General features: G+C 35.7%; 1 protein-coding gene across 5 annotated transcripts in view; it reads right to left on the minus strand.

Moving 5' to 3' along the window:
- Window positions 1-25,223, minus strand: part of asun (integrator complex subunit 13 asun) — a 333,447-nt gene that overhangs the window by 223,542 nt on the left and 84,682 nt on the right. For 4 of the 5 annotated variants that reach the window (XM_090415856.1, XM_090415857.1, XM_090415854.1 and 1 more), the window contains one exon: window positions 22,128-22,208. The exons of the other annotated variant lie outside the window; for it this stretch is intronic. In XM_090415856.1, the coding sequence (XP_090271982.1) occupies window positions 22,128-22,208 (81 nt within the window). The remainder of the gene's footprint in view (window positions 1-22,127; window positions 22,209-25,223) is intronic. 5 annotated transcript variants of the gene reach the window in all.

The raw sequence follows: 25,223 nt of genomic DNA on the forward strand, positions 1-25,223 counted from the left end.
TAGAAAATAAAACACAGGCCAATTATAATTATTCAGATCATTTATTTCAATCAATATGCTCTCCCTCAGCTTCGATACAGCGTTTGGTACAGTCAATTAATTTGTTAAATAAGTTTTTTATATTGGTTTTTCGGATACAACCACGACCCTCAACAGACGGTTGTGGTTACTGCTGCTTGAACATTTTCAATGGTGTTGTATCATATCACTTTCCTTTCATCGGCAAATGAAGTCGGGGAAAGAGAAAGAAGTCACAGAGTGCTAAATTAGGTGAATATGGTGAGTGATCCAACACACAAACTTGGTTTTTGCTCAAAAACTGTTTTACAATGTTCAAACGATGATATGGTGCATTATCGTGCAAAAGTGACCAGCTGCCTGCATCATCACAACATTCATGCCGTAGACGATGAATTATCGCTATCAATTGCTTCAGAACTTCGAGATAAAACTCACCATTGACCATTTAGCCAGGCAGAATGAATTCTTTATGGATAATGCCCTTGGGATCATAGAAACAAATCAGCATCGTCTTTACTTTTGACTTCTCCAAGTGATGTTTTTTCGAATGCCCCTCTTCTGGTGGTCTCCACTCAGCACTCTGTTTTGGGCTCATACTCAAAACACCATATTTCGTCACCAGTAAAGATCGTTTCAAGGAAGTTTGAGTCCTTACGAGTGGTTTTAATGAGGTCGTTACAGTATCCAATTTGATACATTTTTTGGTCGTCGGTCAACTTGTGGGGAACAAAATCGCGAATTCAATTTACGAAGGCCCAAAATGTTGTGCACAGTTGATTTTGGAATCCCCAATTCATCTTCAATCAATCTCACAGACAATTTCGGATTTTCTTTGATGAAATCACACACTTTTTGGATGTTAACTTCGCTCGGTCCAGTTTTTGGACGGCCCAGCTTTTCGTCGCCTTCAAGCATTTCACGACCACGTTGAAATCACTTAAACCACTCGTAAACTTGAGTAAGGGATAAGCAATCATCACTGTATGCTTTTTTAAGCATTTGATGCATTTCGGTAAAACTTTTCTGGTGGTCTCCACTCAGCACTCTGTTTTGGGCTCATACTCAAAACACCATATTTCGTCACCAGTAAAGATCGTTTCAAGGAAGTTTGAGTCCTTACGAGTGGTTTTAATGAGGTCGTTACAGTATCCAATTTGATACATTTTTTGGTCGTCGGTCAACTTGTGGGGAACAAAATCGCGAATTCAATTTACGAAGGCCCAAAATGTTGTGCGCAGTTGATTTTGGAATCCCCAATTCATCTTCAATCAATCTCACAGACAATTTCGGATTTTCTTTGATGAAATCACACACTTTTTGGATGTTAACTTCGCTCGGTCCAGTTTTTGGACGGCCCGGCTTTTCGTCGCCTTCAAGCATTTCACGACCACGTTGAAATCACTTAAACCACTCGTAAACTTGAGTAAGGGATAAGCAATCATCACTGTATGCTTTTTTAAGCATTTGATGCATTTCGGTAAAACTTTTACCAAGTTTAACACAAAAGTCAATCGGAGATCTCTGTTTGAAACTCATTTTCCAACCGTTCGTCAAAACACACTGTCACTCTTGGTACTATAACTCGGCTTCTAATGAAACAAATGTCACAAACAGTTGAAACATAGTTTCTTCTATTTTTTAAAATTTCGGTTTCTTTTTGGACAGAGGTGTATAATTGAAGTGTTATGAACAGATTTTCTTTTGGCACCTTGTCACATGCATTTGCTAAATCCACAAATACAGATGCTTGTCATATTCCTAAGATTTCTCAACTATTTGTTTTAAACTGAAAATCTCATCCTAAGATCCTCTGAACTGAACATAGCTTGTTCTTCTCCAATCTTCCCTTGCACAATTTTCTTACCTTTTTATTTGTATATTTGCATAAATCTTAGTAGGAAATTCATGAGAGAAATTCCTATTATTGTCATATTCAGCTTTATTTCTTTTTTTATAGATAGGTACTATAAGATAATATGATAACTAATAATTAAGGAATTGACAGTGTACACTAGAAATATAAATTAAATAAACTTTAATATATACTTTCTGATATTTCAGCAAACGTCACGTTGCCATCTTCTTGGGAACTTAATACAAAGACACGTGCACACAAGTATTACATAACAGCAAAGTCTACAAGTCCTGATGGTGCCCCCTGGTGGGTTATATTGGTAGTTCTTGGCCTTTGGGCTGAAGTTCTTCTGATAAATGTTTCCCAAATTTGGGGCAGTCTCATGCATCCAAATTTGTTGAGGTTTGGCATGTTCCTAAGGGCTGAGGCTGATTCCACGAATAGTCTTTCATATTTGAACTTGCTGCGGTGTATTACTGTGGCTTTCTTCAATCTTATTCTGTGGCAAGTATCCAGAGCGTGGTCTGCAAGCCCAGAGTGGCTGTACTGGTGAAATCGGATGTAATCCTTGTGTTCTGAGATTCTGATATTTGCTGTCCTACCTGTTTGGCAGAAGGACAATTTACAGCTGCAAGGGACCTGGTATACACCAGATAGGTCTAGGGGAAATGGTTGGTCTTTAGTGGAGCGGATAAGGGATGCCAATTTTCTGTGTGGTCTGTAACAAGTGGTCAAGTCATGTTTTTTTAAGATTTTGTTGTTTTTTTCTGAGGTGCCTCGGATGTAGGGAATGGTGTTGGATTTAGAGTAATCTTTTTTTGTGAAGGGGGAGGGGGAAGGTGGGTTGTGGATAACTGGTTTAAGTATTTTTTGGATTCTTTTTTTTTGGGGGGGGGGGGGAGCCATTGGCTGAGAAAGTGTCATGGATGTGATTTAGTTCAGTGGTTAGGGCTTGATCATTTGAACAGATTATTTTTGCACTGTTGAATAGTATCTTAATAACTCCATATTGTTGTGAGGGGGAAGGGGGTGATGGGATTGTTGGTGAATGTATCTGCCTGTATGGGTGGGTTTTCTATAAACTGAGAAAATCAAGGTTCCATCGGGTTGGTGGGTGACTAGTGTGTCTAGGAAGGGGAGTTATTGTTTTCCTCTTTTTCCAGGGTGAACTTGATTCTAGGGCGTTGGTTGTTTAAATGTGTAAGGAAGGAGAGGAGTGAATCCGGGCCATGTGGCCAAATAGCGAACACATCATCAACGTAGGGAAGCCATATGGTAGGTTTTTGTGGGGCTGAGTTTAAGGCTTTCTCTTCAAAAGTCTCCATAAAGAAGTTGGCCAAGGGTGGGGAAAGTGGTGAACCCATGGCTGTCCCCTCTATCTGTTTATAGAATTTTTCCTGCCAAACGAAATAGCCTGAGTTCATTGTAAACTGAAATAGGGCTCAGATATCGGGAGGAAATTTAGCTTGGATTAGCTCTCAGGTTTCTTTGAGGGGAACATTCGTGAATAAGGAGGAGACGTCAAAACTGACCATTATGTCATTATGTTGGAGTGTAAGGTTTTCTATACTGGCTTTGAAGTGGACTGAGTGTTTTTATGTGTGATGGTGTGTTGCCAGTATAGTGTGAGAGCATTTTGGCTAAATGCTTGGCTAGTTTGTAAGTGGGGGAATAATGCCATCCACTATGGGACATAATGGCACATTTTCTTTATGTATTGTAGGGAGCCCATATATGCGGGGGGGTCTAGAGTTATATGGTTTCAGTCTGTTGGTAATCTCCACAGGCCAAGAAGTGACCTTCTTAAGGAGACTATGGAGTTTTCTAATTTGAGAGTTGGTGGGATTGTATTCAACAGGGAGGTAAGTGGATTTACTATTAGATCAATCCACTTACCTGTGTAGTCATTAAGATTGAGTACCACAGTGGCGTTCCCCTTATCCGCTTTGGTGGTCACTATTTCTTTGTTTTTTTTCAATTCTAGTAGTGACTTGTATTCACTAATGGATATGTTGGATTTTGGAAGTTTTGCTTTTTTGAGAACACAGGCTACATGCAATCTAATATCATTGGCGATGTGGTTTGGAAGGGAAGGTGGCGAATCCAGCGTTCAATTTGGATCATTAATTACTCGGCCAGTAATTTCTTAGGAGCAATGGCGAAGTTGTGACCCCCATGACAGAGAGTTGAGTGCTTCAAGCTTCAAGATAACTGAAGAAAGGTTGACTACAGTGTTGGTTTGTAGTTTAGGTACTATAAGAGCTCTACTTCAATTCAGAATTTGATCCTTTGACCAGATCTGTAATATGCAACGTCCATATTTCAACATTTCAGGTTTTTGATGGCATTTTCTACTTCAAGTACTGATAAATATTCGTAACTGCATTCCTGTTGAATATTTCTATTACCATGCTGCCACTGCTTGTTTTAGCCATCTCTCAAAATAACTCCAGGCATCTAGAATATCTTGACCTCCAGTTTTCATGTTACCTTGACCATCTCCGATTCCTTTTACAGTTCTATTCATTCATTCCTCCATTTTAAATCTTTATATGGGCTTTTGCAATTGAATCTGAGTTAGCCAATCTCACACAGAGGTAGGAGCGTTTTATTTCCCTCCTAGAAACTCAGGATTTTCATCCGAAATACAGGCAAATCAACTAAGAGAACACATGCAATTTACTCTCAAGAAGATTGTGGTGGTAGGCAGTAGATAGCATTACATGTTTGACAGTTGTGGTGTTGTTGTTGTTGTGTGTAGCTGGAGGATTAAGTAGGTAAGACAGTACTTTCATGGTGAGTCTTTAAACTTCTGAAATTGTCACATAATACATTCTAAGCTTTATGCAGTAGTCTCCAGAATACTTTATTCCCCATGACTTTTGTTTAGTCAGTTTTACACAATGCTTGGCTTTCTTACATTTTTCTCTGTATTCTGTGGTGTACTCCCTCTTGATAAGTTTTAATTTTAATTTTTTGGATTGCCTTATTGTCCATCTGCATCTGGCATGATGGGGAGTATGCTAGGTTGTTTCTCTCACAATTAGAGCATTTCAGTGTTTTGCTCTTATGATCTTTACTTTTTCATGATTTTTTTTTTTTTTTTTAATGTTGCTCCCATCCTTGAAAGGTTATTTGCAAACCTAAAGGGCATTTTGTACTGTGGGTGGGCTAAGGATTTTTTTTAAATATATTTTTATCAATTTTTTTGTATTCTTATTTATTTTTTACATAGCCTGGAAACTCTGCTCTAGAGACCAAACATGGAACCTTTTCAAGCCAGTTCAGGTCTCCAATAAACGGGGGCAGTGGTCTCACACCAGGCGATGAAATTCATCTCCCAATTATGTCCCAGAGATCTTACAAGGTGAAGTGTAAATGGCATTGCGGGAAACGTAGAATGGAAAAGCTCCAGGACAAGATGGAATTATGGTAGACTTCTTAAAGCTAGGAGGAAGTCCTGCCATCAAACAGCTGACCAAACGCTTTAATAAATGCCTAAAACAGAGAAAAATTCCAAAAAATTGGAACAATTCACTTCTAATATTAATTTTTAAAAAGGACAATAAGGAAGAAATTAAAAACTACAGACCTAAAAGCCTACTCCTCACCATATATAGTCTTCACACTTGCACATTAAGACAACTTATTGAAAAATCAATTAAATACAACAAACCCTTATGTCTGGCCTATATAAATTACAAAAAAGCATTTGATTCAATTAAAATGTTTGCAATACTAAAGGCACTTGAAACTCAGGGAACTGAGACACCATATTTTGAAACACTAAAACATATTTACAATAATGCAACTTCTGTAATTAAATTATACAAAAACAGTGAAAAGTTTCCAATACAAAAAGGCAACTGGAAAGGTGATACATTATCTCCCAAATTATTTACAGCTGCACTAGAGGAAGTCTTTAGAAGCCTTGATTGGAAAACAAAGGGAATAAACATAAATGGAGAAAGGCTGCATCATCTGAACTTTGCAGGTGGTGATGTCCTAATAGCAGATAATCTTGAAGAACTGGAAGAAAGGCTAAATCAGTTAAATGAAGCCTCCAGAGTAATTGGATTAAATAAAAATAGAGAAAAAACAAAAATAATGATGAATGAAAACATAAACCAAAGAACTGTCAAAGTTGGAAACCATGAAATAGAACAAGTTACCTCATATGTATATTTGGGCCAGCTGATATATTTTGAGGACTGCCAAAGAAAAGAGATTGAATGAACAATTCACCTTAGATGGACGGCATATTGGAAAATGAGAGACATATTCTGAAGTGACATCCCTATGAGGCTAAAAAAAAGGAAAGCTTTTAAACCAATGCTTCATGTCCTAACATATGAAGGAGAAACATGGACTTTAACAGAAGCCCTAAACAAAAAACTGAGAACAACACAACATTGAATGAAGAGAAGCATGTAAAAATAACATTAAGAGATAGGAAGACAAATACCTGGATAAGATCTCAAACAGGTGTCATGGATATTGTAAAATACATTAAACAGGCTAAGTGGAAATGGGCTGGCCATTTTGCCACATGTAATGACGGAAGATGGACTAGAAAAACAACAGAGTGAAGACCAATGGATGGAGCAAGAAGAAGTAGATTGAGAGATGAATTGGAACAAGTTGCAGGAGTGAAATGGATGGGAGAGGAAGAAAATCGAGTGGCCTGGAAAACCATGGGGGAGACCCTTCATCCAGCAGTGGACAGAACCAAAAGGTTGAAGAAGAAGAGAAGAATTCTTATTATAAGCTAAGCTGTGAAAATAAATTTAGGACAATACTACATTATTGCAAACCTACTTAAACATGTTGGAGGAATAAGATATAGATGTACTACAGTATTTATTCAGATTGTGCACATTTCAATTTGTGTTTATAATTACCAGTTTCTTTTGTTAATGAAATTATATTGCGAGAAAAGCACAATGAATTTTTTAAAAAAAATAATAGTTTGTCTATTACAAGAGTGATCAAACTTCATGTGATCAAACCAAAACCACAAGCTGCATACAAAGCCTCCAGAACTGCAATTAGCGTTTAGTGCTTTTTTTTGGGGGGGGGGGGGGGGTAATCTTAAACCAATGGTTTCAAAATGTCAAAAATTGTTTATTACATATTTCAGAGACACACTTGTTTTATATAGATGCATATTATTTTTTACAATAAATGAAATATGAAAAATACATTCTTTTTTAAATTAAATATCAATTAATTATTGAATATGTGGGTTTGCGATTTTAAAGAATTAAGCTTGTCTGTAATTCTGAATGCTGTGGATATCATCATCATCATCATCATGAAATTCCTGCCATGTACCTTCAAGGGGTGTACAGGATATGACAGTACTACATGAAAAAATTACATCATTACTAACTTCCTATCTACAATTTTCCTCCAAATCAGTCTGTTACTTGTCAAGACTCCAACATTATCAGATCTTGTATTTCTATCGTCTAAGGCACTTTGTACCGTATCAATCCACCTATATTTTGGTCTTCCTCTGGGTCGTTTTCCTGCCAACCTGGCAGAGATATTGAGTTGTGGATATTGAGTTGCAAATTGTGAATGTTTTTTTTTCCTCCTGTTAATGATATTTTAAGTTACCAACTTTATAATTTGCAACAGCTGTTCACAAATAATACACAATGGCTTTCCTCTGTTATTAATGAATGCAAAATCTTGTTTCCATTCACTCCTAAAGCTCCTGTTTTCTTCCTCATATTTTATTTTTGTTTTTTTTGTGTCATAAACAAAGAAATGGAATTACTAACTGAAACAAAATAATATGAAAAAGACAGGCAAAATAATTTGAAAATAGGAAATAAGGTAGTAAATAAACCGTAAAATTACTTCAGCATTTTCACACAAAATGGGGCACCGGGTAAAGTAGTTAATTAACAATGACGTGGGTGCATAAATCACCTGACAGACTGCTACCAAGTGTGATAAATATTGTAGACTGTGTCATCAAGTGTACTGCGATTTCATGTAATTATGGATTTGTTTTATATTAAAAATAATATTTAACTTCATACTAACTACTGAGTGTTAATGGTACAGAGCTGCCATTCTTGTCTGTTACATATGTTGGGCACACTGTATTATAATAGGGTTAATATATAAGACAGTATAGGGTTAATGCTGAATTGAATGAATGCATTAATTTGATTATAAAATTTATTTGCTGGAAATGATTGATGCAATTTAATTTAAATATATTCATCATATGAAAACCTTACTTTTTTTTTGTTTAAAGTGAGTGAGATTTACAGTTTTCGTAAAGTACCATAACAATAACATGCAATGGCAGCTCATTTTTCTCACTTCATGAATTAAATGAAAACCAGAGGTATGACACATGGTGGAGCATGTGTAGAGTAAAAAGAATACTATACCATACTGTTGTGAGAGAAATCAGGGGTATTTTTGGAACTTAATTGATAGTGGGTATTTATCATCATCATCACGAACCATGGGCTCACAGCCGATTGGTATCGATGCCACCTTCACCATCTTTCTTTGTCCAGTGCAGTGTCGCAATTTCTATAAACCCATTCCACACCAGTCCTTTATGTCATCTATTTATTCTCTGTATGGTCTATTTCTATTTACACCATCCATGATACCAAACATGATTATCTTTATCTTTTGGTCCTCACTCATTCTGCAGATATGTCCAAATAAATGAAGCTACAAGTTGTATAATTTTCTGCATTAAATTCTCCCCTTTGCTTATATCTTTGCTTATATATGTGTACAGAAAATCACAAATAAAGAGTTCTGAAAGAACTCTTCATTTGTGATTTTCTGTACACATTCTTAGAATCCTATTTTTAGAATCTTCCTAAAACAAGTTCTTTCAAATGCCACTATTCTTTTCCTTGATTCCTTATTTATTGCCCACATTTCAGATCCATACAGTAAACTGCTAAAGATGCATGTTTCTAGTACTCTTAGTTTTGTTTGCAGGCTGACCACTTTACTTTTCCAGATGTTATCCATGACCTTCAGATTTGTTCTTCACTTTGCAATTCTGATCTTTACTTCTTTTTTACAGTCCAAATCATATGTCATCTTACTTCCCAAATATGTATATTGTTCTACAATTTCTATATCAGTTCCATCCATGTGTATCTTTAATTTCATGTTCTTCTCACCAAATACCGTTGTCTTTGTTTTTTCTCAAGTTCATAACAAGTCCAAATCTCTTCCCTTCCTCATTTAATAGTTTCACTGTTTTCTGTGGTTCTCTTTCATCTTCTTCAATAATAACAATGTCATCTGCAAATCTCAGACTGTTAATTTTCACTCATCCCACGTACTGATATTCCTTTTGCATCTTCCTTCATTTTATCCATTGCTCTTTCTATATGTGCAATGAAAATGCTTGGTGTATTGGGTCCCCCTGTCTAGTACTTCTGCTTATTCTAAACCATTTCCCCAAATCATCACCTATTCTAACTGCAGCAACTGCATTCTTATAAACATCTTTTAATAAAGCTATTAGTTTTCTGTCAATTCCATAGGATCCTGGCAATGTCACGTTCTGGTCGATACTGTAAAAAGCCTTCTAAAAATCTAAAGAGCATGGCTGACTCACAGATGTCAAAAAGGTATATGGAGGATGTGAATCTGTAAGATTTAAGGTAAACAGTAGTGTAACACAAGGATCAGTGCTTGGTCCACTGTTATTCAATCTGTACATTAATAATATTGGGAAGGATCTGATAAGTGACATACAGCTATTTGCTGATTGATGCAAAGATAGGTAGGGTAATCAGTCTGATGCTGATATGCTGAATTTCCAGAATGATTTGAATAGGCTGGAATTGTGGGCATAGGAAACTGGATGTCAGTTTAGTGTCATTAAATGCACACACTTTGGCATAATTGGATATCCAATGTCGTATTATATTTGTGGGATTATGCTAGAAGAAGCTGATTAGGCTAGGGATCTTGGAGTGTTAATAGACAGGAAGTTGAAGATCAGGAGCCATGTAACAAAGATTGCAAATGCAACTCAATGCTGAAATGAATGTTCACATGTAAAGATAAGAATGTCATTTTTGCCTCTTTACAAGGCCTTGATAAGACCTCACTTGGACTATTGCGTCTGGGCTCCTGGTTTACGTTGTGATTCTAATAAAGTGGAGAGAGAGAGAGTGCAAAGGAGAGTGTAAAAAATGATATCAGGATTGTGGAATACTAATTATGAACACAGACTGAGAATTTGTAGACGGCAGACACTAGCAAACAAGAGAAAGAGAGATGATATGACTGATTCTTACAAACTTCTGAAAGAATCATACAGGATGATAGAATTTTTTTATTTTATGGAGGGTGGGGAAAGGGCAGGAGGGCATCCTTGGAAGCTGAGAATGAGTGCCACTAAGAAGGCAATGAGGGCTAGGTTTTTCACTCATAGGGTGATGCGTGATTGGAATGGATTGCCATTGGATGTTGTGAGTGCAAGCAGTGTGAATGAATTCAAGAATACGTATGATAGCTGGTGCATGTAGCCTTCCTTGATGAGTTCCTGACTCCCTAGAGGTCTCTCTTAATAATAATAAAAATAATAAAAGGATGGCTGACTGAAAAATCAAAAAGTGGTATACAATGAATGCGAGTCTGCAAGATTTAAGGTAACCAGTGCTGTACCATAAGGATCAGTCCTTGGTCCACTGTTATTCAATTACATTAATGGCACTGGGAAGGAATCAAAAGGCGACATATAGCTATTTCCTGATGATGCAAAGATAGTTAATCAGGAATGCAGCTGATATATAGTACTTGCAGAAGGACCAAAGATAGGTAGGGTAATCAGGATTGCTGCTGCTAATATACAGTACTTGCAGAATGATTTCAATAGGCTAGAATTGTGGGCATGGATGTGAGTAAATGCAAATTTATGTACTTTGGTGTGATTAGATATCCAATGTATTATTATATTGGTGAGATTATGCTAGAAGAAGCTGATCAGGCTAGGGATCTTGGAGTGTTAATAGATAGGAAGTTGAAGTTTAGGGGTCATATAGCAGATTGTAAATGCAACTCAACTGCAATGTTGAAATGTTCTTTCACATGTAAAGATAAGGGTATCATTTTGCCTCTTTACAAGGCCTTCATAAGACCTCACTTGAACTCTTGTGTGCAGGTCTGGCTCCTGGTTTCCGTTGTGATTCTGATACAATGTAAAGTATTACAAATTATATCAGGATTGTGAAATACTGATTATGAAGACAGATTGAGAATTTGTAGACTGCAGACACTAGAAAACAGGAGAAAGAGAAATGATGACTAAGGCTCACAAACTTCTGAAAGGATCATATAGGATTTCAGTTGATAGAATTTTTTTATTTTATGGAGGATGGGGAAATGACAGGAGGGCATCCTTGGAAGCCGAGAATGCTGTGAAGAATGGTGAGATTTAGATTTTTTTTCTCATAGAGTGGTGTGTAATTGAAATGGACATTGGATTAGCCAGCCTGTTCGGCCGAGTGGTTAGCGTATCTAGTCTCCAGCCAAGAGACTGCGGATTCGAATCCCGCCATAGGCATGGATGTTTGGGATTGTCTGAGAAAATACTACTGGTGGTGCTGGACAGTAGATGCCATTGATGCAGTTGTAGTTGGTGGAGAGTGAGTGGTGGAGACAAAATTGTAGAGTAGATATCCTCCCTCGATGAGTCTTTGGACTCCCTGGAGGTGTCATATAATAATAATAATAATATTGTGTGTAAGCAGTGTGAATGAATTCAGGAATAAGTATGATAGCTGGTGCGGGTAATATGTGGCCTCCCTCATTGAGTCCCTGACTTCCTGGAGGTCTCTCTTCTTCGAGTGCCATCTCTTATCGGACATCGGCGACCACCTTGGCAATTTGGAGCGATCCTCAGCCACTCTGAGCAGTCTCTCAGAGTTCATGCCAGTCTATTGTTTGATGTCTGCCAGACAAGATTTTCTTCATCTTCCTTGTCATATTCTTCCATTTATCTTCCCTTTTATAATCAATTGAAGTATCTTATATTTTTCATTATGAAGTAGGTGACCAAGATATGCAGTTTTCCTTCTTTTTATGGTATCTAAAAGTTCACATGATTTCCCCATTTGTTCCAGTACTTCCTGATTGAACATTTTTGCTGTCCACAGGATTTTTAACATTCGTCTATATAACCACATCTCAAAGGCTTCAAGTCTTTTTATTGATGTTGTTGTCTTCAAGGTACTTCAAGGTAGATACTTCCTATCTACAAGTTTCTACACCGTACAGCAGTACAGACCATACATAGCATTTAACGATGAATACTCTAAGCTCTAAATTTAAACTGTGGTTACACAGTGTTGATTTCATCAGGAGAAAATTTTTTCTTGCCATTTCAATTCTAACTTTTATTTCCATTTCTGGATTGCAATCTTCATTTAATCAGCATCCAAGATATTTAAACTTTGTCACTCTTTCTATTTGTTTTCCATTTAAAGAAAGTACTGAATTAAGAATTGATTTCTTGCTTATGACTATGAATTTAGTTTTGGTGATATTTATTTTTAATCCCATTTTTTCACTCTCTTCATTCACTAGTTCCAAAAGATTTTGAAGATCCTGAATATTGTCAGGATCTTCAAAGAATCCTGAATATTGTGTCATCAGCATATCGGATGTTACTAATGATTTCACCATTTACATTAATCCCTTCTTTTCTTCCTTTTAAGACTTTTTGAAATATGGCTTCTGAGTATATGCTAAAAAGAAGAGGTGAAAGCACATTAGGGCGTCCCCTCGGTGGTGGATGAGGGGAGGGATGGTCGAATAAATCCCCTGGGAGTGATAATATTCCGGCTGAGCTGATGAAAGCTTTGAATGGCAATAATAACTATTTAGTGGAATCCATTCAGGACATCTATAAAACAATACAATTTTTTTACATCTATATTTTACAGAAAGTTTTTACATCTACCTGCATACCAATTTCAAAGAAACAAAATTGCAAGGATTACAGAACTGTGAGCCTAATATCCCATGCATCTAAAATTATTTAAACCATTGTTAACAAACAAATTCAAAGAGCCATAAGCGGTGAACTGAGTGAACAACAGAAAGGCTTCAGAAGAGGAATGGGAAGCATTAATGCTAACCTGGAACTAAAAATACTAATAGAAAGAAATAGGAATATTTACATATGCTTCATAGACTTTCAGAAGGCTTTTGACCAGGTAAAACATAATAAAATGTTCAATATATTAGACATAGAAGATCATGTACTTAAGATTACAAAAATGATTTACAAACAGAAAATACAGCTGTTTAACGATGAGACTTCATTATCATCATCAAATTCCTGACGTACCCTCAAGGAGTGTACAGGATATGATAGCACTACATGAAAAATTTACATCATTACTAACTTCCTATCTACAATTTTCCTCCAAATCAGTCTGTTACTTGTCAAGACTCCAACATTATCAGATCTTATATTTCTATCGTCTAAGGCACTTTGTACCGTATCAATCCACCTATAACGTGGTCTTCGTCTGGGTCGTTTTCCTACCAACCTGGCAGAGAACACCTGTTTTGCTAATCTTTCCTCGTCCATTCTGTTTAAGTGACCATACCACCTGAGATTAGCTCTACTAATGCATTCCTGTATGTTGACAATGTCAAGTTCTTTCCTAATATCCTCGTTTTTAATATGATATTGCAATTGATGCATTCTGTTCATCCCTCTAATCTTTCTCAGGACTCTCATATCTGTGGTCTCTAGTCTTTGGTCAAGTGTTTTACTTCTGACCCAGCTCTCAGATCCATAAGTTAAAACTGGTTTGAACATTGTCTTGTATACAGCTAATTTAATGTTCTGATAAATTTCTCTCTTATTCCATACGAATTTATTCAATTGACTTCCTACCATACCAGCTTTGTTGATTCTGTTGTCCATTTCCATATTTAATTTACCATCTTCAGTAAAAATCGTGCCTAAGTAGCTGAAATGTTTTACTTGTTCCACAGGTTCTCTGTTCACAACACAATTGACATTTTCAACGATTCTACCAATTTTCATTGTCTTTGTCTTTTTAATGCTGACCTTCATACCATATCTATTACAACAGTTATTCAATTTAGTCAGGGAATCTTGCAAACTTGTAGTGGGTTTATTTAGAAGTATAACATCGTCCGCATAAAGCAAAGAGCTGACATTAACATCTCCAATTCTGATATCATGTTTAATACCACTTTCCTTCATAATGTGATCCATATAGATAATGAATAACAGAGGGGATAATGCACATACTTGTCTGACACCCAGATTTAACATTAAACCATCTTCCTGTACTTCCTTCAATTCTAACTGCTGACTTACAACTCAAATAAAGACTAAGTATTGCTTGATATAATGCCCCACTGACACCATATAACTGTAGCGTATTGAATAGCTTCTCTCTTGGTACCTTGTCATATGCCTTTTCCAGATCGACAAAATTTAAATAAAGATCTTTGTTATATTAACATGATTTCTCAACTATTGGTCGTAAAGTGAAGATCTGATACTGACAGCCTCTTTTTGGCCTGAATCCAGCTTGTTCTTCACCAAGCTTTTCTTCCACAATTCTTCTAAACCGTTTCTCAAATATACTCCCATAAATCTTCAAGGAACACTCAGTAGGGAAATTACCTCTGTAATTCTCATATTCAGTTTTATTTCCCTTTTTGTATATGGGTACTATTATAGCTCTACTCCAGTCATCAGGAATTCATCCCTCAGTCAGGGCCTTCTGAACTATGCAGTGCAGCCACTGTAAGACTTTTATACTATCATACTTCAGCATTTCTGGTCGAATATCATCTGCTCCTGATGCCTTTCCACATTTCAAGCCTTCGATGGCTTTTTCTACTTCAAGTATGGATATGTATTCGTGACTGTATGCCTGTTGAGTGTTTTTTACCACTGTGTTATGACTACTTGTTTCATTTAGCAATTTTTCGAAATAATTACACCATACTTCAAGAATATCTTTTTCTCCCGTTTTCATGTCACCTTTATCATCTCTAACTCCTATTACAGCATTCTTTTCTCCATTTCTAAGCCTTCTTCAACAATCTCCAGAATATCTTACCACCTTCCTGATATTTATTTCCTATGTTCTTGCCAAAGTCCTCCCATGACCTGTGTTTAGCGTTCTTACGTTTGTCTCTGTATTATCTAAGAGCAGAAGCTGACTTATTTGACAGGAATTTTTGATATGCTTTCTTCTTTTCCTTCACTACCGCTTTAACTTCCTGTGTCCACCATGGAGTTCTGATTTTTCTATCCTTGCAGACAACCTCATCACTTGCCTCTCTGGCTGAATCAATCAGGGTTTTCTTCAAGGTTTGCCACCGAATCTCCATGGTTAGGTTCCTGTTCTCAAACTCTTTCATTTTTTCTTCAATAATCTTTGTGTGTTTTAGTATACAGTTCACATCTGAGAGCTGCTCAACTTTTATTCGCTTTAAAACTTTCTTACATGTTATTCTTTTCAATATGAAATTCAATTTTATTCAGCTCAAGATTAAATAATTATCACTTCAAATTTCAAATCCTCTGTACACTCTGGTGTCCTGCACCAGGAAGAAAACATCACTATGAACAATAACATAGTCAATGAGACTTTTCTTATTCCTTGCCTCTTCTCTCCATGTGAATTTGTGTACATTTTTATGTTGGAATATGGCGTTAGTAACAACCAGTCCATGTCCTGAGCAGAAATCCAACAGATATTTGCCATTATTATTAGCTTTGCTCTTTTCTCCAAATTTTCCCAAAATATTTTTGTATATCTCACAATCATTTCCTACTCTGCTATTTAGATCCCCAACAAGGACCAACGTTTCCTTTTTCATTGTGTCAGTTGCTTTTTCTAAAGCATCAAAATATTCTTCCTCCACTTCTACCAAGTAGAACCTTATGTGGGACCATAAGCAGAAATAAGTCTCATTGTCCAATTCCCCATTCTGATATTTGCCCACATCACTCTACTTGAGACTGCCTGCCATTCAAGAAGATTAGCCTCGTATTTTGTGCTGAATACTATGGCTACTCCTTCTTTTCCTTGATTGTCATTTCCTGAATATAACAGTTTGTATTTATTGCTCAGAAAGATCTCACCAGTTTTTGTCTTTTTTGTTTCAGTCACCCCTATTATGTCAATCTGGTACTTATCTAATTCCTCAGCTAGCTCCATTTCTTTGCCATTCAGGCTTCTTATGTTGATAGTACCGATCTTTAACTCTGGTGATGTTGAGTTAAGGTGTGTTTTCAGATTTGTTCCAGTAGCTGACTTTTTGCTGTTTGCCCTGGTTCCCTGGCAAAAACAACGGGAGCCTTGTTTAACTGGGCGATGCCCCAGCTGGCATGAAATTTTGTCATGTTGTACAATCATTTTGTATTTTGGTTTAAGCCAATAAGAATACAATTTGGTCAGCAAAATCCCAAATTGCCAGCCCATTCCTCGTTCGTTCAGTATCCAGGTAGATACCCAACAGGGTGTATCATGAGAAAGTGAGGATTGGACATTAGGTAAAAAGCTGTGGTCGGTTCTCTGCATTTCCTTTGAAGGCTATGTGGAGGTCTCATCTCAGTTATACAGCTTTGTCCCTTAAGCACCCCATGATGAGACTTCTGTAGTGAAAATAAAAAGAGGAGTTAGACAAGGTTGTATCCTTTCACCAAATCTATTTAATATCTATAGTGAGACAGTGATGAAAAATAGGAATTAGAATCAATGGTATAAAATACAACAATCTCAGATATGCTGAAGATACCATTCTAATAGCAGAAAACAGAAACAAATTAATCAAATTACTGCAACTACTAATTGAAGAAGGTAAAGAATTTGGATTAGATATAAATGCAAAAAAGAGCAAATTTATGAAAATCTCAAAAGTAAGCAGATCTGAGCCAGAAATATTCATAAACAATATGAAAATGGAGCATACAACAGAATACAAATATTTATGGAACCTACTTTACTACAGATGGAAAGCAAGATAAAGAAATAAAAATAAGAACATCCATAGCTAAAGATGCATTCTGGAAAAATAAAGATCTGCTCAGAAGTTCTGAGTATCGAGACAAAGAAAATAATGGTAAGAACATTAGTGTGGCCAATTTTCACATATGGAAGTGAGACCTGGATATTCAAGAAGAGAGTAAAGCAACAGATAATGGCCTTTGAAGTGTGGTGCTACAGGAGAGCTCTGAAAATCTCATGGACAGAACATGTGACAAATACGATGTCCTACAGAGAATGAGAACACAGAGATCTTTATTACAGGAAATGATCCAGAGAAAGATGAGATTGGCAGGACATGTACTGAGAGGTTCAGCAGGACAGACGATACTAACAGTTTTAGAAGGAAAAATTATGGGAAAAGGATTATGAGGATCATGAGGAGAAGGACTTGGCTTAAAGATATAAGATCATGGACAGGATCATATGGCTATGCAGAAACAAAAAGGAAAGCCACCAACAGAGAGAAATGGAAGGACACATGGTGCTGCACCCTCTCACTGAGGAAGCTACATGAAGAAGAAGAAATAATGTCATCAACTTGAACAGATGTCTTTTGGTTCCAATATAAGTTTTCAATGATCCTGATGTCTTTACCATCTAATCCAATTCTTTTTAATAGTGCAATCATTTTAGCATGTTGGACTTTGTCAAATGCTTTCTCGAAGTCGATGAAGCAAATGAATATTTCCTTGTTTTGGTCAATACATTTTTGGAATAAGATTTGAGAACAGGAAACAAAATGTTGTCTATAGATAAATGCCAGATGCATCAGAAACAAAGAGGTCTCTCTTAATAACAATAATAATAAAATTGCAACTTTTGATGATTCTTTAAAAGAGAAGTGTGTAATGTTCAAATTAAGGATTTCAGATCCTGAAGTTTATTTCCAACTCTGAAAATAAAACTTCTCTAATAAATTTATTAGCAGCCACCTGTGATCAAATAACTTGACAATGAATGTATTTTATAAAAGAATAAGTGCAAACTATGCAAAAAAAAAAAAAAAAAAAAAAAAATGGAATGCATTTAAACAAGATCAAAAATTTGTCGTCATTTGTCACTATTGACTCACCTGTGGCAAGTGGATATCAGGTGTGTGTGTGTGTGTGTGTGTGAGAGAGAGAGAAAATACAACCAATGGCAGCAGAGTTGCCTTAAAATATTCTCCACGTTTCTGTTTTATATATATTTGGCTATGAAATATGGATTGTGTGTTTATTTTACAACAAAATGAAGACTTGAATGAGTTTTTGTCCTCTTAAGTTTTTCTCTGATCTACAATGAGAATCAACAGTCTGAAGCAATTGCCAGGCAAGCAAAACTTTAATTAAAGATATATGCTGGTATCTGTGTGGCAACCATGTCTTTTAAATAGTTCAAACTAAGGGAAATTCAATGTCATGGATTGTATGCTCATAAGTTCGCTTTCGAAATGAGTTTCCACATATATTTAGTTATGAAATAAAGGAGTTCTTTTTATTTTTGCATTTTCATGTGGTTACATGGTTAGGTAAAATACTATTACAGATATGTTATGTCTATACATAAATGCCAGGTGCATCAGAAACAAAGAGGTTGATTCCATTGCTTTATTGAATATGATGTGGCCTAAGACTATTGGCATTAGTGAAGCCTGGCTATCAGAATCAGATATGGTATTTATTTCGTATCCAAAACACAAGTGGTACAGTAGTAAGTAAGTGGTACAATATTATTTACAACAAATTAGGATGCATTACAAATGAGAATAGTTTAAATTTGGTAGGTGAAGTATACAGGGAATAATAAGTAAAATATGAAGAAAAAGAAACTATACATAAGTTATATACAATAATATATGGTCAGATGTTCCTCCAGTATCTTGCATAATCAGATATGGTAACTGGGATTGAGTGTAATGGGTATACTATATTTAGGAATGACAGAAGAGATAGGAGAGGAGCAGTTGCACCACTAATGATATCAGATGACTTAAGTCCAGTTAGGGTAGAATCGTAAGAAAACAATAATGGTAAAAATGTCCCATGTAGAGGTGAGTATTAGGCTATCTGGTGTGAAGTGAAAACTAACAAAATGAAATATATAGTAGGCTTTTGGTACAGATCTGGCGGTTCAGTTTCAGGGCACGAAAAAATACAATGCCAATTTAGCCTTATGGGAACTAAATGAGTGATCATTATGAATGACTTTAATTTTCCAAATATTGATTGGGTAGAAGAGAAATCTCATGATAAGAATGAAGAGGAATTGAACTGAATTGTTGTGAAACAACTTTCTCAAGTATCATGTGAAAGAAGGAACTTGAGTTCAAGGAATGTTAGATTTATTCCTAGCATCAAAAGGGGTGGGGGGAGTCTCAGTTAAGTAGATGACTATTTTATCACCAGTTGTGGCAGTGATCATGCCATGTTTTCTTGGGAAGTATCTAATTATACTGATGTTCCAGTGTTTTAGAACAGGTTACATGCTGAACTGGAAATGATTATAATCTTAGGGGATTATGACCTTTGGTACCATGGAATCAGCTACTGAATGGGAAAAATGTCAGCAATGCATGGGAATCTTTGAAAAATGAGGTGTATATAACATAGTGCACAGTGTTGCTGCTACATTGGATGAAGAGTTAGAGATGCATTAGAGTTATGCACTTTGACAAATGATTAGAGTTCCAGCAGCACATCATATTAGCAGGATTATGCTACAAGAAACTGAGGAAGCAAGGGATCGCCATATTGGTGGATAGGAATTTGAAGTTCAAAGGTCACATAGCAAAAGTTGCAAATACAACTCAGAGAATAATTGCGATGTTGAAGCGAACCTACAAAGAATGTATCTGGATTATGGGATTTAGATTATGAGGACAGATTACAAGTATGTGGTTTACAGATTCTGGTTAACAGCAGAAAGAAGGGTGATATGACAGAGGTCTATAAACTTCTGAATGGGTGTTACAGGATATCGTCTGATGAAATTTTTTTGTTACATGGAAGGTGGGGAGAGAACATGGAGGCATCCATGGAAGTTTGTTTGCAGTCAAGAAGGGGGTAAAGATGTAGGTTTTTCTCTCACAGGGGGATAAAGATATGATTCTTATGGAAGCAAAAGAATCATATCTTTATCCCCCCCCCCATTCTCATATAATTACAGCATTTAGTATGTCCAAGAACTCCATCCTGCAACCTTTCACATCCAGAAGAATATCAAATTTAGTGTACTTGCAACTTTCTGAAGATGGGTGAAGTAATGCAAAGTGGATATTAGAAGAACAATCATATCAGTTTAACCCACAGGGAAAACAGGCCCTTCAGGTATGCTCTGCAAACATCCAATTTCTAAAATTTAGTCAACACATATGGCACTGAAAGTGCATGCCTCAGACTGCACAGAGTACCAAAATGATCATGAAAAAAAAAAAAACAGTTATTTCATAAATGAGGTATAAATCATACCATTCTTAGAAGCAACCGAAGTCTTACAAAACGAATTTGTTGAAGACAATTTTAAAAAAAAATAAGAATAAAGAAACAGATATAATATAACAAAGAGAACTAAAATACTTAACACAGTACATAAGAACAATTTCAACAAAGTCATCTCTTTCTCATCCCCCCCCCCACCCATATGCAGAATTCAAGTACTAGTCTTTAATAACTTTTGAGGAACTGCTTTAACTTCCTGTTACCCCCAAAATAATCTGTAATTAATAACACCAAGACAACTTTCACCTCTCGAATAAAACAGTTTACTGTTGTTTAGATCATTATTTATATATTTGTTTATTTTAATATATCTTGAGTGTCTTGTAAATATTTAATTTAATACTTAAAAGTTCTTAAACACACCTAACCACAAATACTGGTAAAATGCTTTATTCTCAGTTGTATATCCATCAAATGGCCACCTGTTACAGAAGGATATGCATCCTGAGAGCCTCACTTCTGAGGCAAATATTTGATACAATCCTAGAGAAAATTTGTCTCTAAAAATGGGAGGGGGAGAATTGTAAAGATGAGACTTACTGTATCTTTATTTTCAGTTTCCATGTCACTTTTATCACTACTGATTTCCTTTTACTATCCTCTCCTCATTTCTAAGCTTTTTTTCAATAGCCTTCAAAACATTTTGCCATCTTCCTGATATTTTTCTTCTATATTCTTATACAAGATTCTCTTGACATTGGTTTATATCAACTTTTGTGCTTTGCTTTCTTAAATTTTTATCTGTATTCTCTCACTATACATGTTAGAAACTTTTAATATACTTTTTTCTTTTCCATGACTGCCTATAACTTTTTCAGCCCATACAAAGCTGTGATTTTTCTATCCTTGTAGACAACATCACCACATGTGTGTCTGGCTGAATCGATTAATGTTTTCTTCAGGGTTTGCCATTGAATCTCCACGGTTTGGTTTCTGAAACTCTTTCATTCTTCCTTGAATGATATTTATAGGTGTGAGATCACTTCGGGAAAACTGCTTGAATGATTCTTTTTAACATATTTTTTTCTTGAAGTTAATTTTTATCGTATTCGAAACTAAATGGTGATCACTTCCAATTTCAAATCTCCTATATACTCTTCTATCCTGAAACAGTGTGAAGATATCGCTTCAACAATAACACAGTCAATGAGTTTTAGTTTTTGCATCTTCTTTCAATGTGAATTTTTGCACATATTTATGTTGGAGTATGATATTAGTCATTTCCTGAACAGAATCCAGCAGGTTCTGTTCAGGAAATGACTAAAATTAAATTCTGCTGATGGAAAATTTGAGTTTGCTCCAGAAGCTTTTCATAGGTCATCCTGGTTCCTCTATCAAAAACAGTGGGGACACTATATAAGTGAGCAATGCTCCATTTGGCAGGAAATTTCATCATGTTATACCCTCATTGTGTTTTAGCTTAAACCAATACAGGTTATAATTTGGTCCCCTAAATCTCAAATTGCCCAGCTTATCTTTGTTCAGAATTCTAGCTATTATTTACTAATAAGGCTAATGTCTTATTAGCAAATGTCTAATTCTCCCCACAAGGGGAGAATTAGACATTTGGTCAAAATCCAGTCGGTTCTATAAATTCCTTAAAAGGCTATGTGGAAGTTTCCTTCCACTGATCAAGTTTTGACCATTAAGTAACTCCTATTAAACTGCAATTCAATTAAAATTTATTAAAAATGATAAAATACTCACCTGTCTGAACCTGATGCCAGCTTATTATGTTGAATTAAAGCATCTTTAAAATATTCTTCTAAAGAGTGCATTTCATCATCACTGAAAATAATTTTGCAAGAATTCTGTTTTACTCATGACACAAAAACAATATACTTAATGAAGCAGTTAGTCTACCAAATTTTATCAAAAGCTTACTTCTAAGATAGAAAAAGGATAAAGAGATCATAAGAACAGGCCAGATTAATCAACAAATCTGTTTCCTTCATTAATTTGCAATATGGCTTGAATTTCTACTCTATATCCTGAAGTATGCTCCTAAAATACAGTATGCCACTTCTGAATTCAAATGAAAAAAAAAAAAAATCACCTTATCATCTCATCTTAGAGCATAACAGAAGCAACATTTCTGGGTATTCTTACACTTTCTAATATATTGAAATAGAGAGCCAAAAGGCTTCACTTCGGTGATGCAAAATTATTCAAATTAAGTGGATATTGAATCCATCATTATTTCAAAGTCAAATAGAGAAAACTACAAGAGTTTCATGCCAAATAGAGATAAAAACTATATAAGTTTTGGCAGATCCAAGCGTAAGCAAACCTTTCATGACAGGGACAACTCGTAGTAAAGGTGGGATGAGCTCTGATCACTATCCCTAGTATTACCCATAATGTAAAGCACATCTCCTAGGAGATGTATGATGTTATACATCATGGAGGGGGGGGGAGTCACTACCCAGACTGGTTTCTACCTTTGTTGAGGTCTCATCAGTGAGTAGGCAAACCCAAAATTGTAAATACTCAGGTTGTAATGATGCAGAGGTTATACTTTACCATCAAATTGCCAAGAGGTGTCACATCACATCACAAAAGGCACTAAGCATTACGAAACTTTTATAGTTTCTATCTATATTCGGCATGAAACTCTTGTAGTTTTCTCTATTTGGCTTTGAAATAATTTGGATTCAATATCCACTTAATTTGAATAATTTTGCATCACCGAAGTGAAGCCTTTTGGCTCTCTATTTCAGTAATTCTTGGTGCCTTTTGTGATGTGACACCTCTTGGCAATTCGTATGGAAAAGTATAACCTCTGCATAACTACAACCTGAGTAGTTACAATTTTGGGTCTGCCTACTCACCGATGAGACCTCAACAAAGATCGAAACCAGTCTGGGTAGTGACCCCCCCCCCCCATAATGTATAACATCATACATCAAAGGTTGGTCGATTGGTAGAGCCTCTGCTACTAATGGCTCAGTTAAGTAAGTTTGGGCGCGGTTAGTAGCTGGAAGGGAACCAATCGCTTGATGCTGTTGGCACACTCACCCTCGATGAGTCTTTGGACTCCCTGGAGGTGTCAAATAATAATAATAATAATAATAATAATCTCCTAGGAGATGGGTTTTACATTATGGCTAATACTAAGGATAGAGATCAGCGCTTACCCCACCTTTACTACGAGTTGCCCCTGTCATGGAAGGTTTGCTTATGGTTGGATCCACCAAAACTTTTATAGTTTTTTTCTAATATGATCTGCAAATAATAAGAACTATTCCCCTCTCAAAAAAAAGCATATGTCAATATTTCCTATCATCTGTTACCAACTTGTCACTTTATCCTAAAATGAAAGGACCCAATAACAAATTCTCAGTCCTAATCAACTTTTTTTCAAAATATCAATTTGGAAAAGAAAGGAGGAACAGGCATCTTGCAGGATCAATGCTCCCCCCTCACACCCTTGAAACTACCCACACTCTAAACATAGTACTGTTAACTTTCACTACAGCAAACATGTTATAATAAAGTTGCTCACTATAACAAGCTTCCACAAAGTCTCAGCTACAGTTCCATAGATAGAATAGTATTCTAAAAAAAATGTATATATATCAAACTGCCTGAATCAATCAATGTTTTATTCATGGCTTGCCACTGAATCTCCAAGGTTTAGTTCCTGTTCTCAAACTCTTCTCTTTTTTCTTGAATAATGTTTGTGTATTTTAATCTACAGTTCGCATCTGAGAGCTGCTCAGTTTTTATTTGCTTTAAAACTTTCTTACATGTTCTTCTTTTCAATATGAAATTCAATTTTATCCTGCTCAAGACTAAATAGTGATCGCTTCCAATTTCAAATCCTCTGTACACTCTAGTGTCCTGCACCAGTGAGAAAACATCCCTATTAACAATAATAGTTAACAAGACTTTTCTTATTCCTTGCCTCTTCTCTCCATGTAAATTTGTGCACATTTTTATGTTGGAACATTATGTTAGTAATATCCAACAGGTATTTACAATTATTATTAGCTTTGCTCTTTTCTCCAAATTTTCCCAAAATATTTCTGTATGTCTGACAATCATTTAGTACTCTGCTATTTAGATCCCCAACAACGATCAACTTTTCTGATTTCATTGTGTCAGCTGTTTTCTCTAAAAATGCCTCCACTTCTACCTTAGTAGAACCTTCTGTGAGACCACAGACACAAATAAGTCTCATTGTCCAGTTCCCCATTCTTTGAGTTTCAGAATCATTCAAGAACATACACAGCACTAAGTGACTGATGTAATTGGTCATATACACAGCTCTTAGCAATTCAATTAATTTTCTGGCTACTTTCATGTTATCAAGCATTTAATAATACAATAATATATCGTGCACTAGTACATAAAAAATAGCAGAAACATTTGTACATTTGTTACATTAAAATTTCATTTAATTAGTTTATTGTTATTATTAATTCAAGGAGAGATGATCATTTAGGAGAATTAAGTAATATTATTTAAAAGATGAATAATATATATTAGGTTTTATGATAATTAAGGCGATTTGTATTTTCCTTATATAAATATTCAAGAAATACACACTACCCAAAAGATAGTCATCCATTTTTACATATACAAATTTATAACATAAAACCATTTTACTAGCTGCAGATTTTTGGTGTATACTTCTATCTCACTGACAATCAGAAATTAATATTAGAATACTAATTAATGACAGAAGTCATGTGAAATTGTTTATTTGTATAATTTTGAGGTATGTTTCATAGCCACTTTCAATACATTACAGGACAATAACCACAAAAAAAAAAAATAATTAAATTGAAAGTGCCTGAT

The sequence above is a fragment of the Typopeltis vanoorti genome, chromosome 3, assembly GCF_054136105.1.
Source record: "Typopeltis vanoorti isolate ZY-2024b chromosome 3, IOZ_Tvanoo_1.0, whole genome shotgun sequence".
Lineage (NCBI taxonomy): Eukaryota > Metazoa > Arthropoda > Arachnida > Uropygi > Thelyphonidae > Typopeltis > Typopeltis vanoorti.